The sequence below is a fragment of the Cydia fagiglandana genome, chromosome 12 (assembly GCF_963556715.1).
Source record: "Cydia fagiglandana chromosome 12, ilCydFagi1.1, whole genome shotgun sequence".
NCBI lineage: Eukaryota > Metazoa > Arthropoda > Insecta > Lepidoptera > Tortricidae > Cydia > Cydia fagiglandana.
The window spans coordinates 8010336-8027238 of NC_085943.1; the positions used below are offsets into that span (position 1 = coordinate 8010336).

Genomic DNA, 16903 nt, shown 5'->3' on the forward strand with positions numbered 1-16903 from the left:
CACACCCTAATATTTTATGTGTCAATGTGAGCTTCCCTTATGTGGGTGACGCTCGAGCCTGCATACGTGATGCTTGCATAACACCGCTGTTTTGCGCCCCCGGCAATGCAAGATGGTAATTATTCCGTTGTAATAAGGTAGTATTCACGACGGGCTGAATAACTAGAAACAAGTAACACAGAGGCGGTCAATTTAGACGTTTCAGCTTAAATATCGAAGCTAGGCGCAAATTAGCTGATATGATATGAGTCTACTTTTCGATATAACTAGAAATCGTTTAGACTGCCCTGAATTATTATCTGGTCTAACGTTTCGAGTTCCAAGACGTCGAACTCGACATACAACTCTATTTCATGTTCCCTTCCACTCCACTAACTATGGTTCTAACGCCGTGTTATCACGGATCCCTCACTTGTATAACACTGAATTCTGCACTGCTGATCCTTTTGTAGGTTCTAAAAATAAATTAAAAAAACTATATATTCCATTTTGTTCAAAGAAAATTAATATAAAATCAGTTTCTGTTTTTATTACTATTGTGTTTCAACATTTAACTTCAGTACTGGTACTAATTGCTCCTTAAATAAATACATACATTTTATTACAACATCTCTTTATATCATAAGATCATAATTTTTTTCAAGCTATGTGTTCCTGGTTGCCAGGGAAATACAGTTAGTTGTACGTTCAGGTAGGTGTACTTTTTAAATTCTTACTCCTATAATAATTCTATGAACAATAAACTTTCAGTTTGAATAACTACTACATTATGAATATTATGATGTTTATCTTGATATTTTTGTGAGCGTCTGCTGGTGTCTGATTTTCAACTAATGCAATGTCATGGTTTTGTTTTGTATCAGAAGTAGGTATTTTTAACTAGATTACTTATACATTTTACAACCGGTTTATAGTATTTCTAGCGTATCGAGCATTTGTGTGTATTGTACATTCTCGTTGTTTTCTTATCTTTGTTATTTTTAATCGTTATATAATGTAACTCAATGGATGATTGTTATTGGCCTTATTTTTATGTAAGCATTAATATGTCTTAGTTATATTTACGGCTGTTGTTATCCTGAATACCAATAAAATAAAGAAAATAAAAATACAAATACTAAATATTTAGGTAGGTAGATACTAATATCATACACCCATTGGCTTCAGATGTGCAAGTTGCGGAAAGTTTCCAAAAAATCGGAAAATTTCTCGGAAATTTCTTGTAAATTGCACAGAAACATAAGAAGTTTCCATTTTACGTTTCAGGACGTTTCTATCCCCATACAAAAATATGAGAAATTTTCTGAAATTATAATTATCAGCTATTTTAGTGCCACGACAACATTTTCGTTCCAGCATAATAAAAAGTTATCATAATTAGGAAAAGGCATCAATATTGATTACAATTTTTTTTAAACTTAACTTAAAAAAGTAGATTGATACTTTTAAGATGAAGCGAGTACCTATCTATCGTTAAGTAACAGATTTAAATTGAAGGGATGTTTACAAAAACAACATAACTGACTACACTGGTTGACACCTGAAACGATTAACAATGTTCTTAAAAAAGGGTCAACCGCTCTAAACAGTTATATTGTTTTTGTAAACATCCCTTCAATTATACGTAATTTAAAGGCATAATTTGTAAAGTGTAAGTGTAATTGCTGTTGAAGCCTACAAAATGATGACAGACCGTTTTGTAAACTCGGTTCTTTTTTCGTTAAAAGTTATTAGGGTCCTAATTGGACTATTTGTGGGATTTAAACTTCGTACATGAATCACAAAGTGAAGCTAATAAAAAGTTTGAAATTAGGAAAATGTACCGCCACCCCCATTTCTCACGGTCCCGTAATGTAACTCCCACGATATAATCAATCAACGTCACGAATACACGAGAAGGGTTCAATTATTGAGATTGCAAAATACCTTCACACATCACAACTGTGAGAGTTTTCGGAAGTTTACAAGCGCTTAGAATATCTAGATGATAGGTTCGGTACAAACAGCATCACTCCTAACTGTACATTGGTGGCACGTGCAGAATAAGTAGGAGCATTCCACGGGCCCGGGCGGTCCCGTACAAACGCATTTTATTTCCTGTGTTGCGGCTTTTTTGTCGGCATTTAAAGCAGGCGATTATTTTTCTGTGCATATTTTTGACCATTTGCCATAGAAAAGGAAACTCTTATACCTGCAAATCTTTAAAAAAATCGCGTTTGTACGGAACAAACGGTAGACAATTTCATGGAATGCTCCAGTAATAGTATTATAATACAGAACGACCACGCCCCGCCCCGCCCCGACTCGCATTACCTCACCCCGCGACTGGCCGCGACATGAATCTGGCGGACTTCTGGCGTCCTCTCAGTACAGCGACTTACGGCTCGATTCGGAAAATGTATTAGAACTCTACTAGACCTCAACAAGTTACGATATGGATAATTTAAAGATATTTGTAAGATAAATATGTCAAATTTGACGTTTTCGCGATTCTGGAGGTCCTCTTGAACGATTTCGACAAGTTGTGACTTAGATATCCAAGTCACATCTAGTCGATATCTAATGTAAATCTAGTTGATCTCTATATCATTTCTAGATCTTGTGATTATCTCGTTTCCCGAATACGCGTGTTACTCAATGACGCGTGTACAGACATGCCGCGCACACATATAAACGCAAATGATTTTTGATGTATGGCGTGTCCGCCCTGTGTCGGTGGACCTTATTACAAAAGGCATAAGGTTCCACCGATGTACAGTTATCAGTGTGGGCGATGGTACTTTAACCCCTCCTATGTCGGGACGTGGATCCGTGCAGTAAGTATTAAATTCTAATTAATTAATTATTAATGCTAAGTAATTATCAACCTACTAACGTCGATCCGCGTTTCGGCTTACAAGAGGATGAGTTATATCGTGCATAACGAATTATTACTTTTTTACGCACTTCGTTGTGTAAACTAGGTACTTAAGGTACTGCAAATGACTGTATGTACCTCGTCTCTGACATATCGTTCACAAATGTGTATACATTATTTCACCTTATTGCAATGGATTAAGGTGTAGAAATGTATACATATTTATGAATTCGGCTGTATCAGCCCTGAGAGCCAATCGCCCCAAGGGATTCTCATAGTTCCCAATGGCCCTTTTGGGATGCTATTTTTTACACTACTAGGGTCAAGCCAAGACAAATAGTTCTATTTTTAGATCTAGGTACGTATACCCTTGTGGGGTTTGTATTTTGTCTTATAAATGTTCCGTTCCGTCGTGGTGTCAAAACTGAAGTGCCTATTTTGATGGATGAGGTGTCTATCGATATTATGTTTTTGTGCCCCTCGCAAGGCTTCAATTTGGCCAGCTTCTGAAAACGAATAGGTTTTGTATCCTTTTTTTTGTATTCTGTACGATAAAAAATCGGAACCACATTAGGTATACCTACTATTTTCCGAACCATTTATGTACTTGTTATTATGACAAGATAAGAGCGGGAATTTATTAGGTACTCAGATATTATTAAAAAGAAAATTCAATGGTTTTCTGATCAGAAAATGTTTTTTCTAGAAATCTTTTTGAAATCCTCTTTGAGCCGAACGCCTTTTATTAATAACATTGGGATTTACAATTAAACCGGGGAAAGGAAGCGGGACAATGAAAATACAACGAAATATCGGTACCTATTACGTAACTACACAGTACACTGTTTAGAACAGTAATTTATACATTTTGCATAGGTACATTATTTTTTATTTTAGAAGATAGGGTAAAATGAACAGTACTTTATTATGCCAAAAGATAATCATTGGTCGACAATTACCTCAAATGAACACTAAGTTTAACCCATGCAGCGCCATTTAAAATCGAAATGCGACTTCCGACTGCATATATGACACTTGTTTGGAATAGCTTGTGTAAAAGCTAAAGACGATATCCCCCATAAATAAGTTGACTTGCTGAATTAATCTGCTGCTGTATCAGCTTCATGTATTCTATAAATCGTACATTCTATTATGTACGTACCAACGTGAGCGGGGCACGCAAATTATGTCTCGAGCGTGGATTTAACGAAACGAGAAAACAATGTATATCGAGTTTGCTGGAAAGGATAAATAGTTTTATAATTGAGTAGATTATAAATCATCTGGAACAAACACAAAATCCTAATTTGGGCCAAAAAAATGTAAAAAAAAATCCATTGAGTTACGGAAAATTGCATACGTTTTCCGTAGCTCAGTGGAAGATTTTGTAGGACTTACGGTAAAGTTGCGCTAATGCTTTGAAAATCTATCCACAAAATTTTATCAAAATCGGAGAGAACTTAAAAAAACGACGACAAAATAAAAAACCGACCAACCATTATCAAAAAAAATACGTTTGTTGTATGGGAGCCCCACTCAAATCTTTATTTTATTCTGTTTTTAGTATTTGTTGTTATAGCGGCAATAGAAATACATCGTCTGTGAAAATTTAAACTGTCTAGCTATCACGGTTCATGAGATACAGCCTGGTGACAGACAGCCAGACGGGCGGACGGCCATCGGAGTCTTAGTAATAGGGTGCCATTTTTACCCCTTGGGAATGGAACCCCCTAGAAATGGCCCTTATGTTAGGTATAAAGCGTAGAGAGGCAGAATAGTAGTACATAATGTAATATAGTAAAAACAATAGGTATGTCTATTGTTTAGTATGCCGCTTCACAATGGGACGTTCTATTGTGACACTCAGAATGACTGTCAGTTCGTGACGATACTGACTATTCACATCAAAGGCTCGACTTCAAAATACATAGGAAGGACTGCCTATTCATTTCCCTTATTTTCACTGTAACTTAGGTATGTATTTATTTACATTCTGTAAAATGTTGGCTTTTTTGATTACCTACGTAGGCTACGTACGGGTAAACCCATGTAAAACACATGTAATATATGCCTAGTCGATAAAAGATATACGGAACTCAATTTTCAAAGGTTTTACAGGGTGGCCAAAAGATAAGTGCATTCTCGTTGCCAGGCAGGTTTTTGGATTATACTGAGCAACTTTTAATATGGGACCAACCCCGAAATCGGAAAAAAAATTGGCTGTTTCATACATTTCGGCCGGTCCATTTTCTATGGGAGGGTAAACATTTTTTCGCGATTTCGGGTTTGGGGGTCATATAAAAAGTTGCTCAGTATAATCCCAAAACCTCCATGGCACTTGCCAGGGAGGTTGGGAGTGGCAACGGGAAAGCATTTATTTTTTGGCCACCGTGTATATTAGGTAACGCAGCAAAATAATTATACGTGGTATACCTACTTAATTGTTATAATCTTGATATTTGAAATAGAAATAGAAAATATTTATTCGTAAGCACAAGCACAGAAAATAATATTACTTATACAAAAAATAGAAAGTAAACCTTCCATCCCATGTTTATTTTCTATTTTTTAACCGACTTCCAAATCTAAAAGGAGGAGGTTATCAATTCGGTTGTATGTTTTTTTTTATTTTTTTTATTTTTTTTTTATGTTTGTTACTCCATATCTCCGTCATTACTAGATCGATTTTGAAAATTCTTTTTTTGATTGAATGTATATGCATACAGATTGGTCCCGTTTTTGTCAAAACCCAGTTCTGATGATGGGATCCATGAGGAATCGAGGGAACTCCTCAAATCTTAAAGGCATACATATAGTGATTTTTGGGTTTTTATCAACAAATCAAGCATATACACCCAAAAAAGTGACATTTGATGAAGTGGAACTGCTGATGATGATCAGAACAGAACTCTTCAACGACGCATAGTTCACGGTTGGCGATTTGTCCTCGTCGTTATGTTTGTTAAGCAAGTTAAGTTTTTAAGCCACATTTTTGTCAAGCTCGAGTTCTGATGATGGAATCCATGAGGAATCAAGGGAACTCCTCAAATCATAAAGGCATGCGTATAGAGATTTTTGTATTTACATCAGAAAATCAAGCATTTTCATTAAAAACTGTTGCATTTGATGAAGTGGAACTGCTGATGATGATCAGAACAGAACTCTTAAACGACGCATAGTTCACGTTTGGCGATTTTTCCTTTTCGTTATGTTCGTTAAGCAAGTTAAGTTTTTAAGCCACATTTTTGTCAAGCTCGAGTTCTGATGATGGGATCCATAAGGAATCGAGGGAACTCCTCAAATATTAAAGGCATACGTATAGATTTTTTTGTATTTTCATCATAAAATCAAGCATTTACAATAAAAACTGTCGCATTTGATGAAGTGGAACTGCTGATGATGACCAGAACAGAACTCTTCAATGACGCATGGTACACGTTTGGTGATTACGAATTTCGATTTTGACTTGCGGTTCGGACCCGGACCTGGACTCGGATCCGGATTCGGACCTGGACTCGGAATCGGACTCGGACCCGCGGACTCGGATCCGGACTCGGACCCGGTCTCGGACCCGGACACGGACCCGGACTCGGACCCGGACTCGGACCCGGACTCGGACCCGGACTCGGACCCGGACTCGGACCCGGACTCGGACCCGGACTCGGACCCGGAAACGGACCCGGACTCGGACCCGGACTCGGACCCGGACTCGGACCCGGACTCGGACCCGGACTCGGACCCGGACTCGGACCCGGACTCGGACCCGGTCTCGGACCCGGACCTTGACCCAGAAAACCACTATGATACCTTAACTAAATAAACAACTATGATTACCTACCATAAAATTAATGTAGGTATAAAGTACGATGATGCCAATCTTACTAGCCCCTCCCGCTTAAACTACGGCATGCGCCAATAAGTGGGTTAGGTTAGGTTTGAACTGCAATCCTCACAGAACCGAACAAGGATTAGGTTAGGTTAGAACTGCGAGCCTTACAGAAACGAAATGCTACTTGAAAAGTGGGTTTGATTAGGTTCGAACTGCGAGCCGCACAGAACCGAACTGCTATCTGAGGAGTGGGTTAGGTTAGGCTAGAACTACGATCTCATGGCTCCTCTTCACGATGGGCCAACGCCGGCCACTCCAAGGGACGCATTTATGCGTTAGAGGGAGCAAGTGATATTGCTATCTCATTCTACCGCATGGCGGCGTCCCTTGGAGTGGGCGGCGTTGGCCCATCCTGTAGAGGAGCCATTATACGGAAGCGAAATGCTAGTAGAAAAGTGGGTGGTTTTACCTCCTTTTCTACATAGTGTACCATCTACAATAATCTTTCATGGGCCCCCATGGAAGTCGGTTTTTTTTTCTTAAAAATTATTGTATAGGTAATATTTTTTCTGTGTCTGTGCCACGAAATGGTCACATCTGAGCGTGTTTCTGCTTTGTTCTTTCAATCATTATTTGTGTATTTATTATCTGCACTGAATTGTTAAAGTGGATGGAAATAATTACGGCGGTCTAACAGGTGTTTTATGAAAGCTCTTAATTGAACTCAATGATAAATTGCTATGCACGTCATCGATTTTTCCACACAGTGCGCGGCCTTACAACTCTAACGAGCAATATACATTTAAAATAATTTGTATACGAGACTCTTACGACACATGAATGTGCAAACGACCTGATTCCCAATGTTGTACATCGCCGTATAAAGATACTTTCAGCAGCAGAAGTTGCTAAGCGGGCGAGGTGTTCAAAATTACCTTGACGCGCTCTTATTCTCTTAACAATAAAGTCGCGTCAAAATCATTTTGAACACCTGGCCCTTTAACAATTATTGCTACTGACTATACTACAATAAAATTCCAAAAACGACTTGAGGAATACGTACAGTCAAAGAATTTAATTTACTACCCATTTTGTACTTTGTCACAGTGACAACCGTATGAGGTCTCTAGCGGCTTTCATATTGATTGTCACTGTGACAAAGTACGAAATGGGTCGGAAATTAAATTCTTTGACTGTACAATATCACATACCGCGTGTTGTTACGTGTAGAGGTAACACCGATAGCTAATTTTAGATTTAGCGAACTTTAGCGCAACTTAAGAGTATCATCCCACGAATAGACCTTTCTGAACGGTTAATTTATGAACAGGGCAATTTAATTGGGATAATACAGCTAGTTGCTATGGCAGCCACCGATCTCCATCAATTTGTTACCGAGGGTCTCAATTGTTTCAAAGGTACACTACGAGGTACTGCCGTATTCGAACATCAAGATATTCACAAGAGACACGTACTAGATCCATTCTAATACGTTATAGTTTAGATATCAACTAACGGCCCGTTTAGATATCAACTAATCTTGGATTAGATATGTCAGTGTCAAATGTGACGTTTCTTCAAACAAATAGGTAAGTACGTCACTTTTGACACTGACATATTTAATCCATATCGTTTGCAGATCTATTAATTGACTTACCTTAAAGTTAGAATCCAGCAGTAGTTCTCTTTTGCAGCGCAATTCAGGCAACCAATGTCACTTTTACGTTAGATAGAGTAAGATATCTATTAGATGTGAATTGGATCTCTAAGTCATATCCTGTGGAAATCGTTCAAGAGTTTCTCGAGAATCGCGCAAATGTCAAATTTGACAGGTTAGATCTTAAACATATCGTTACCGTATCTTGGTGATGTCTAAAAGATATCTAATAGATGTCTATTTCGAAATCCGAATCGGGCCCGTAGTTCCAGTTTGACTTGTAAATTTTGACTATCAGAAGCGGTATCATAGTCGCATTATTATCACCTGTCATGGCATGCGTTACTTTCGCACTTACATAATTGTTAGAACGTGACAGGCATGATGACAAATGATAAAAACCCCTCTTAGCCCTACGGGACAAACAAGGCAGGATAATTAAAAAGATGTAGATAAAAATAAATTCAACATAAATTGAGTGTACTCAAAATCTGCTATAGCAGAATTCAGGCCTTAAACAAAACCTCCCGTAAAACGACGTTTCGTTTCAGAGGGCCTACCGCAAAATACATTCGACTTGTTGCCTCCCTGTCATACTTAAGTACGAATTTACAAGTGCGACAGAGGCAACACGTCGAACGTGGTTCGCGGTAGGCCCTCAGCTCCGTCGCATCGAAAGCAGGAAAACCTATTGCACACGGGATTTCCGATAGCCATGGCGAGTGGCGAGCCTCCTCGACTAACCGAAGCAAAACCAACCTAATTGCCTTTGTAATAAAGTCGCGGATAAAACGTTTTGCTTCTTGCATTCAAACGGCTTGAACTGAACACGTGTAACGATGTGATGATGAAATGTGCACTTTCGGTAACAGAAGATTAAGCTGATATTTCAACAGCAAACTTAAGTGGTTCGAGCTTTTAGTAGTCAAACTGTAAATCTAAGTAGATAAAAATAAAATATCTAGCCTTGCCTAGGTTCCATAAGGGTGACGACATTTTAACTAAAATACCAATATCTCAGTTCTGCAATAGAATTCCGCTTGGTGCCCATAGAGCGAAATGAAGTACAGAGAAATACCTATCTAATGACCTAACTAACTCTCAACTCTGTTGGTTTTGGGGCATAGTCTAAAAAAACATGGTCTTCTCTTCCCAAAGTGACACAAGCCTACGTCACAATAACATGGCCGCTATATATAGCGCTATCGCATATTATCATATAGCGCTGTCGCATGATGACGTAGGCTTGTGTCAGTCAGGTGACCTAGAAAAGACGGGAAGAGAGTACCAGGCGGAGTATATTATTATACCATGGGTTTGGGGCAAGGCTTCATACAAAGTTTCCCGTGGTCCTTTGACAGCTCCGAACAACTGACAGGCTGATATCATCCGGCGAACTGGTAATCAAGTATCAACCCCTTTAGGTCATTTCACACGCGCCAATCAGCGTCAGCGATCTTCAAATTCTTCAAGTTCCCATCAAAATGAGATCAAAACCGTAACAGGTCGTGAAATCTGAATGGGCCTCCAGATATCACGAACCCCGGCCCGTGCCAGGTTTCTTGGAACTTATGTAAGTACAAAATATCATTTTATATTAAACAGGTTTTCGGGGAATTCCTTATTACGTATTTAGAAATACGATATTGATATACAAATTACGTTTAAATAAATTAGTGGGCAGCTAATGAAAATGTTATCACGAAATATTTCACGCCCACGTCAAGAATTCATAAAATGTAGGAACATATTTCAAGTCATAACAAAATGTAAAGCGAAATTATTTGTTTGAGTCTTTTTTGAATTTTGTCCATATCACCTTTTTTACAATATTAGTTTAAATTATTTGAATTAACTCCGCCTGTGGTCTCAAGAGTGCCGCCGGTTCCAAGGCCGGATAAAGGGGGAGGGTTCATCGAAGGGCTAACTACCCTTCATGGTAAAACCCCAAATGGTAGTGAAGTCCCATCATCATCATCATTGGCCTGTACGTCTATTGCAGACGATTTATGGTGTAACATGCATTACACCGCCTGGGACGGAATTAAGGAAACGCAGGGATGCCCAGCACCTGCATTACCCTCTCGGCTTCATTGTCTTATGCCACAGGAAAGGCGAGCCAATACGTGTGGAGACAGGTCAGCTGCAGGAATCTGCCGCATATTTCAGGTTGGACCCTACTCCCCATACAGAAGTCCCATACAGAAGAAGTAAAAGAAGCGAAGTTTAAATTATCTTGAAAACTGTACGGCTACCATAAGTTGGTATTTGATATTTACGCTAGCGACTGCATCAACTCGATCACACCAATAGATCAATGCGTGCGAGATCGACTGCGTGCGCACATCATACTTTAAAATATGTCACATTAGCTCTTATATCAGCGAATTAAGAATTATGGGACAAATTTTTGAGTAACGGCTCGATTCTGAAAATGTATTAGATCTCTACTAGACCTCAGCAAGTTACGATATGGATAATTTAAAGATATTTGTAATATAGATATGTCAAATTTGACGTTTCCGCGATTCTGGAGGTCCTCTTGAACGATTTCGACAAGATAGATATGTCAAATTGACGTTTCCGCGATTCTGGAGGTCCTCTTGAACGATTTCGACAAGTTATGACTTAGATATCCAAAGTCACATCTAGTCGATATCTAATGTAAATCTAGTTGATCTCTATATCGTTTCTAGATCTTGTGATTATCTTGTATCCCGAATACGCGTGTAAGTTACGTATCCCACCAAAAACATAAATGTAAAAAAGGAGAGCCAAGTTCAATACAAAAATTATGCTTGGCTGTGGGCTTCGCCGCAAAAAGAATGGAAATGAGTGCCACGTTCTATGCAAAATCCAAATATGTATTTATAGGAACAAAATAACGTTATGATACTTATAACAATTATCGTCGTTAAGTATTATCGTGAGGAAACCTGCATACATCTGTGAAGAAGTTCAAAGGTGTATGTGAAGTCCCCAATCCGCATTGGGCTAGCGTGGGGACTATAGCCCAAATTAAGCCCTCTCGCGCTCGAGAAAAGGCCTGTGCCCAGCAGTGGGACGTATATAGGCTGAATTATTATTATTATATTATACTTATAACAATTGCTGTTATTTAAAATATCTATGTCAAACGGTCTCTGAGAAAAACGTATTTAACTGATTTGCAAGACCGAAGTGATCCCATAAGTGTTCCGTAAACAAAGTTTTGTACGGAACACTAAAAAATGTGAGATCTTAAAGTAGGTTAGATTTGACCCATATTTTTACACCTGACGGTGCTATAGTACATGCATTGACATTGCAATGCGCCGGTTATCAAGCATATCCGCCCGCATTTCGCAGAAGTATTTAGCAATATGCGTCAATCGATAGTAGATAAGCGTGCTTTGATTAACAATTTCGATAACTGAAGCGGTCAACGCCAGTACTTCACTGAATGGTTTATTGGATATTTGACCTAACCGATCTAAAAATAAAAACCGGGCAAGTGCGAGTCGGACTTAAAGCAAATACCATAAAGCAAAAAAAAACGGAAAAAAATGCAAAAAGAAAACGGTCACCCATCCAAGTACTGACCACGCCCGACGTTGCTTAACTTTGGTCAAAAATCACGTTTGCTGTATGGGAGCCCCACTTAAATCTTTATTTTATTCTGTTTTTAGTATTTGTTGTTAAAGCGGCAACAGAAATACATCATCTGTGAAAATTTCAACTGTCTAGCTATCACGGTTCCTGAGATACAGCCTGGTGACAGACAGACGGACGGACGGACGGACAGCGAAGTCTTAGTAATAGGGTCCCGTTTTACCCTTTGGGTACGGAACCCTAAAAACAACGGGTTGCACTCCAGGAGTGCCGGCGGAAAACTCAATGACATTGTAACAGTTTTTCGATCAGGCCTCAAATTCACATCGGTGACAGGTGCGACGAATTGTAAAATCACTGTTGCTGACGTCACAGGCATCCATGGCCTACGATTACCACTTACCATCGGGCGGGCCGTATTCCTGTTTGCCACCATCATTGTATTATTTAAAAAAACTTTATTAACTATATCGGAATAAAACAGATATTTCTCCTGCGAAGTTTCTGACAATTGTCAAAGATTTAGAAGAATTGTAGGTAATTCTTGACAGGTAATGAGTTATATGTCGGAATTTCGTGACAATTGTAGTGTTTCTTGTGACAATTGTCATAAACTTAGCAAGAGATTTACCTGTTTTTTTCCGATATCATAAAGTTTTTTTTAATAATACAATGATGGTGGCAAACAGGAATACGGCCCGCCCGATGGTAAGCGGTAACCGTAGCCCATAGATGCTTGTGACGTCAGCAACAGTGATTTTACAATTCGTCGCACCTGTCACGTTGGTGAATCAGGGGCCAGGTCACGTGTCCTTCTTACGAAGCGTCTTACGTCTTACGCACTCGCGAGTTTAACATTTTTCCCCATCACGAAATCTTACGTCTTACGGATACGTGACCTGTCGCGAGTTTAACATTTTTTACCCATCACAAGAAGTTTTCACTTCAAAAAAACACAAAAGATAATAATACATAGTGACGTTGCTGTTTTTTTCAAACAAAGTGACTATTTAATTGTCTTACTTGTATGCGAGGTAATTCTAGATTATATCAACCAAAGGAGCGTAACAAACTCGCAACTGGACGAGGAAAGCATTAGCAATAAAGAAAATGCTAGAGTCAGACCGAGAAAAGTCTACAGCGATTTTGATAGCCCACGCAGTGAAAGTGTAATTTTAAACGAGAAACTTCTATGAAATTATGACGTATAAATAACATTTGCACAGCGTGGGCTATCAAAATCGCTGCAGACTTTTCTTGGTCTAACTCTACCAAACTATCTTGATTAAGGGCGCGAAAAAAATTGTTGTCAAGAGGTGTTCCTCTGACGAATTACCTTTTAGCCCGTGTATTGTAGGTACAACGTTTTACATATGGCTCTTTAAATTTTCGACGTGCGTATTGTGCGAATTACCGCACTAGGGGGGTAAAGTAGCACCATGTGTACTGCAAAGAATAATAATAACAATTCTTTATTTCAGACGATGACAGCCATTCAGAATATTTTGTTAGTAACATTTAGCCTTAACATTGTGTTAGTAACTTATCATATTTTATTTTGCCCTGATTTATATACGAGGTATTTTTATCTTGCTCACAATCGGAGTAAAAACGAGTTCACAACACCGTCATAAAACTTTTCTATAACTTTAGAATGGGTCTCTGTTGTTTCCCAAATATGTAGTTTTAAGTCATAATATATTGTTTTTCCGAATTTTCGTTAGTCATAATTGGTTTTTCTCAGAAACGCATAACTTTTCAGGATTGCCATAAAACAAATCTAACCTAACCTAACCTATCTATAGAATAACCTTACGAAAATCCTGAAAAGTTAACGGTTTCAGTTTGATGACTAACGATACTATGACAAACAATACATTATGACTTAAAACTTTATGGGAAACAAAGGGACCCCCTTTACAATACACTATTTTGCAATAAACAATGACCGTTCGAGTTTAGTCGTAGGTAACCTTAGAGTTTTGTACACGTGCAAGCTTATTGCTAAAGTTATACAATGTGTGGTTAACATGGAAAGAACAGCAATACATGTGTTAGCAATGAACCGGAAAAACACGTGTCATATCTAAGGAATTAATGTAATTATTTATGGGCCCGATTCGGATTGTGAAATAGATATCTATTAGACATCTTTAAGACATCACCAAGATACGATAACGATATGTTTAAGATCTAACCTGTCTAATTTGACATTTGCGCGATTCTGGATATACTCTTGAACGACTTCCACAGGATATGACTTAGAGATCTAATTCACATCTAATAGATATCTTACTCTATGTAACGTAAAAGTGACATTAGTTGCCCGAATTGCGCTGCAAAAGAGAACTAGTTGATATCTAAACTATAACGTATCTATAATGGATCTAGAAGGTGTCGTCTCTTGTGAATATCTTGAAGTTCGAATACGGCAGTATGTATACGGGAGTAAGATGTGTTGAGATCTTAGAGCATTTAGTAACTGGAGACGCCTTGGCTGTCATTTTCTTTACAAAACAGTCTGTCGATTTTTGCGGGGGAGGGGCACGTCAAATGTACATCCGGCTATTTGTACATGATTTGTACGTAACGTACAAATAGCCATGTCATATAAACGTCAGTCCATACAAAAGTTTGCACAATTGTGCAAGGTTTTCCGCAGAGGGTTAAGCTCTTGAATAAATAAATAAATATTATGTGTTGTGGGTACTCAGACAACGATATATATATATAATATATAAATACTTACTTAAATATATAGAAAAAACAACCATGACTCAGGAACAAGTATCTGTATCATCATATAAATAAAGGCCCTTACCAGGATTCGAACCCGGGACCATCGGCTTCATAGGCAGGGTCTCTACCCACTAGGCCAGACTGAAGGCGACTCCGATTATTAAATGCCCTAAGGTTGAGATGTTTCAGCAGAAATAATTACTGGATCTCTTTTCACTTAAGAGCCACAACGTGCACACTAGCGCCACTGATAAATAATCGTGATTATTTAAATTTAACGAAATATATACATATAATAAAGAGGGCCGCTACGTACTGTATTTTTTATTTAAGTACCTTTTGAATACATCAAACTAGTTTGTTGCTGGATTTGTCAATCTATGCGTCCAAAGTAAAAACGGCCGGCTCTAAAAATTGTTTGGAGTTCATCAGAATTTGATAACACAGAGCGGAGCGTGGAAGTGTTATCAACTTATCATAAACGTCAAATGTCTATGAAACTATGACTTTTAAAATGAGACTTCCACGGAAGCCCTGTACTAATATCAAAGTCACTTTAGCTTGGTCGAACTCTAAACAAAATTATAATAAAGTCAACAATGTAGTCACATAAATATATTTGGTAAACAAAACCGTAATCCAACTCACATAATACCCTTCGTTCTTTTACGAATGAGGAAAACGCCAAAAGGATTATTTGAAGTATTATATCATATTATGTTACCTACATTCGTTACTTCTGAAACCAGTCGACCGCATCGGGACATGACGAGAATGTTCACTTAAGCATTTAGGTGGCTTAAACCATGAAATATTCACGCTATTTCTCATGGCGGAGAATTATTGCATTAAAGTAACAAGGAAATTGTAGCAACGGTCTTATAAGTCAGTTCAATGAAATTATTCGTGACAAAATTAAATGTATAGACTGTGAGTAAGTCAAGACCTTCTACTAGAGCAGATACAACTTTTAGAAATATCCATATGCCTACAAAATTTGTTCACATCAATCCACCCTTAAAATATCTAAGGAAAATACCAAAATTACAAAAACAGGCACATTAAATCACAACAGAACTAGTCACAGATTACCACTACAAAAACAAAACCATAGTGCATCCAGATTAATCCAAATAGACAAAACAAAACGTCACTTAGGTAGCCTTCGCTCACGGGCAATTTTAATGCGAACACTCAAGGCTTTAGCCTCGGTAATAACTTTCCTTTATATATACCGTACAAAACACTACACTAGACTTAATCGTTGACTTACTGTAACCTAGAGTGCCTGCTTGAATTAATGAAAAAGGACAATGTAGCTGCTATTTCGATCCATAGGGCCTGAGGTATTTCTCAGCTAATGTTTTCCTGCACTAAAAGCAAAACATAGCTCTCAAGATTCACAGCGGGCACTTCAGGTTGGGAGATTTGAGGGGTGCTACCTGTGACGCTGAGCAAAGACATGGTGAGGCTTGTCTTTTGAGCTGGCTTGGCCCGTCGACCCGGGGCGGTCGGCGGGGCCGCCGCCTCACCGGCCGCCGCGGGGCGCCATATTATGACTCGCGCGCCCGATTCACGCGGGCCGGCGACCGACTGACGCCCGGCTACTCGCCACCGGCCGCGCAAGCGTACTACGCTACTCTGACATCACCGGATTATTTTCGCCCGGAGAGGTAAATACCCTCACATCGATCGGACCCGGTTAAACTTGATGCAATTATTGCAGTCCTGGGCCTCATGCAGTTCCCATGGTTGGTACACTGACCCTTATCCGGCCCTGAAATTAGGTCATCCCTTCGGTTGTATTGACGTTTTCTGTTCAGTGAGCTGCAATGATATACGGCTCGATTCTGAAAATGTATTAGATCTCTACTAGACCTCAACAAGTTACGATATCGATAAGATAGATATATCAAATTTGACGTTTCCGCGATTCTGGAGGTCCTCTTGAACGATTTCGACAAGTTATGACTTAGATATCCAAGTCACATCTAGTCGATATCTAATGTAAATCTAGTTGATCTCTATATCGTTTCTAGATCTTGTGATTATCTCGTTTCCCGAATACGCGTGTCAGTGTACTTGAACACCATAACTTGAGTCGCGTTAACTTAGGTAGTTGGCGTTAGGTTAGGTAAGTATTTATAAAAAACAGTTTTTGGACTGGTGTATACCAGACGTACCACTGACTTGATTAAAACATATGCTATAGACTATTATAGTTTCGTTA

At 38.7% G+C, this 16903-nt stretch overlaps 1 protein-coding gene across 1 annotated transcript in view; it reads right to left on the reverse strand.

The window, feature by feature from the left end:
- Window positions 1-16354, reverse strand: part of LOC134669526 (protein unc-13 homolog B) — a 402107-nt gene extending 385753 nt beyond the window's left edge. Inside the window, exon 1 of the mRNA XM_063527129.1 lies at window positions 16116-16354. Within this exon, the coding sequence (XP_063383199.1) occupies window positions 16116-16137 (22 nt within the window). The 5' untranslated portion in view covers window positions 16138-16354. The remainder of the gene's footprint in view (window positions 1-16115) is intronic.
- Between the last annotated feature and the right edge of the window lie 549 nt (window positions 16355-16903).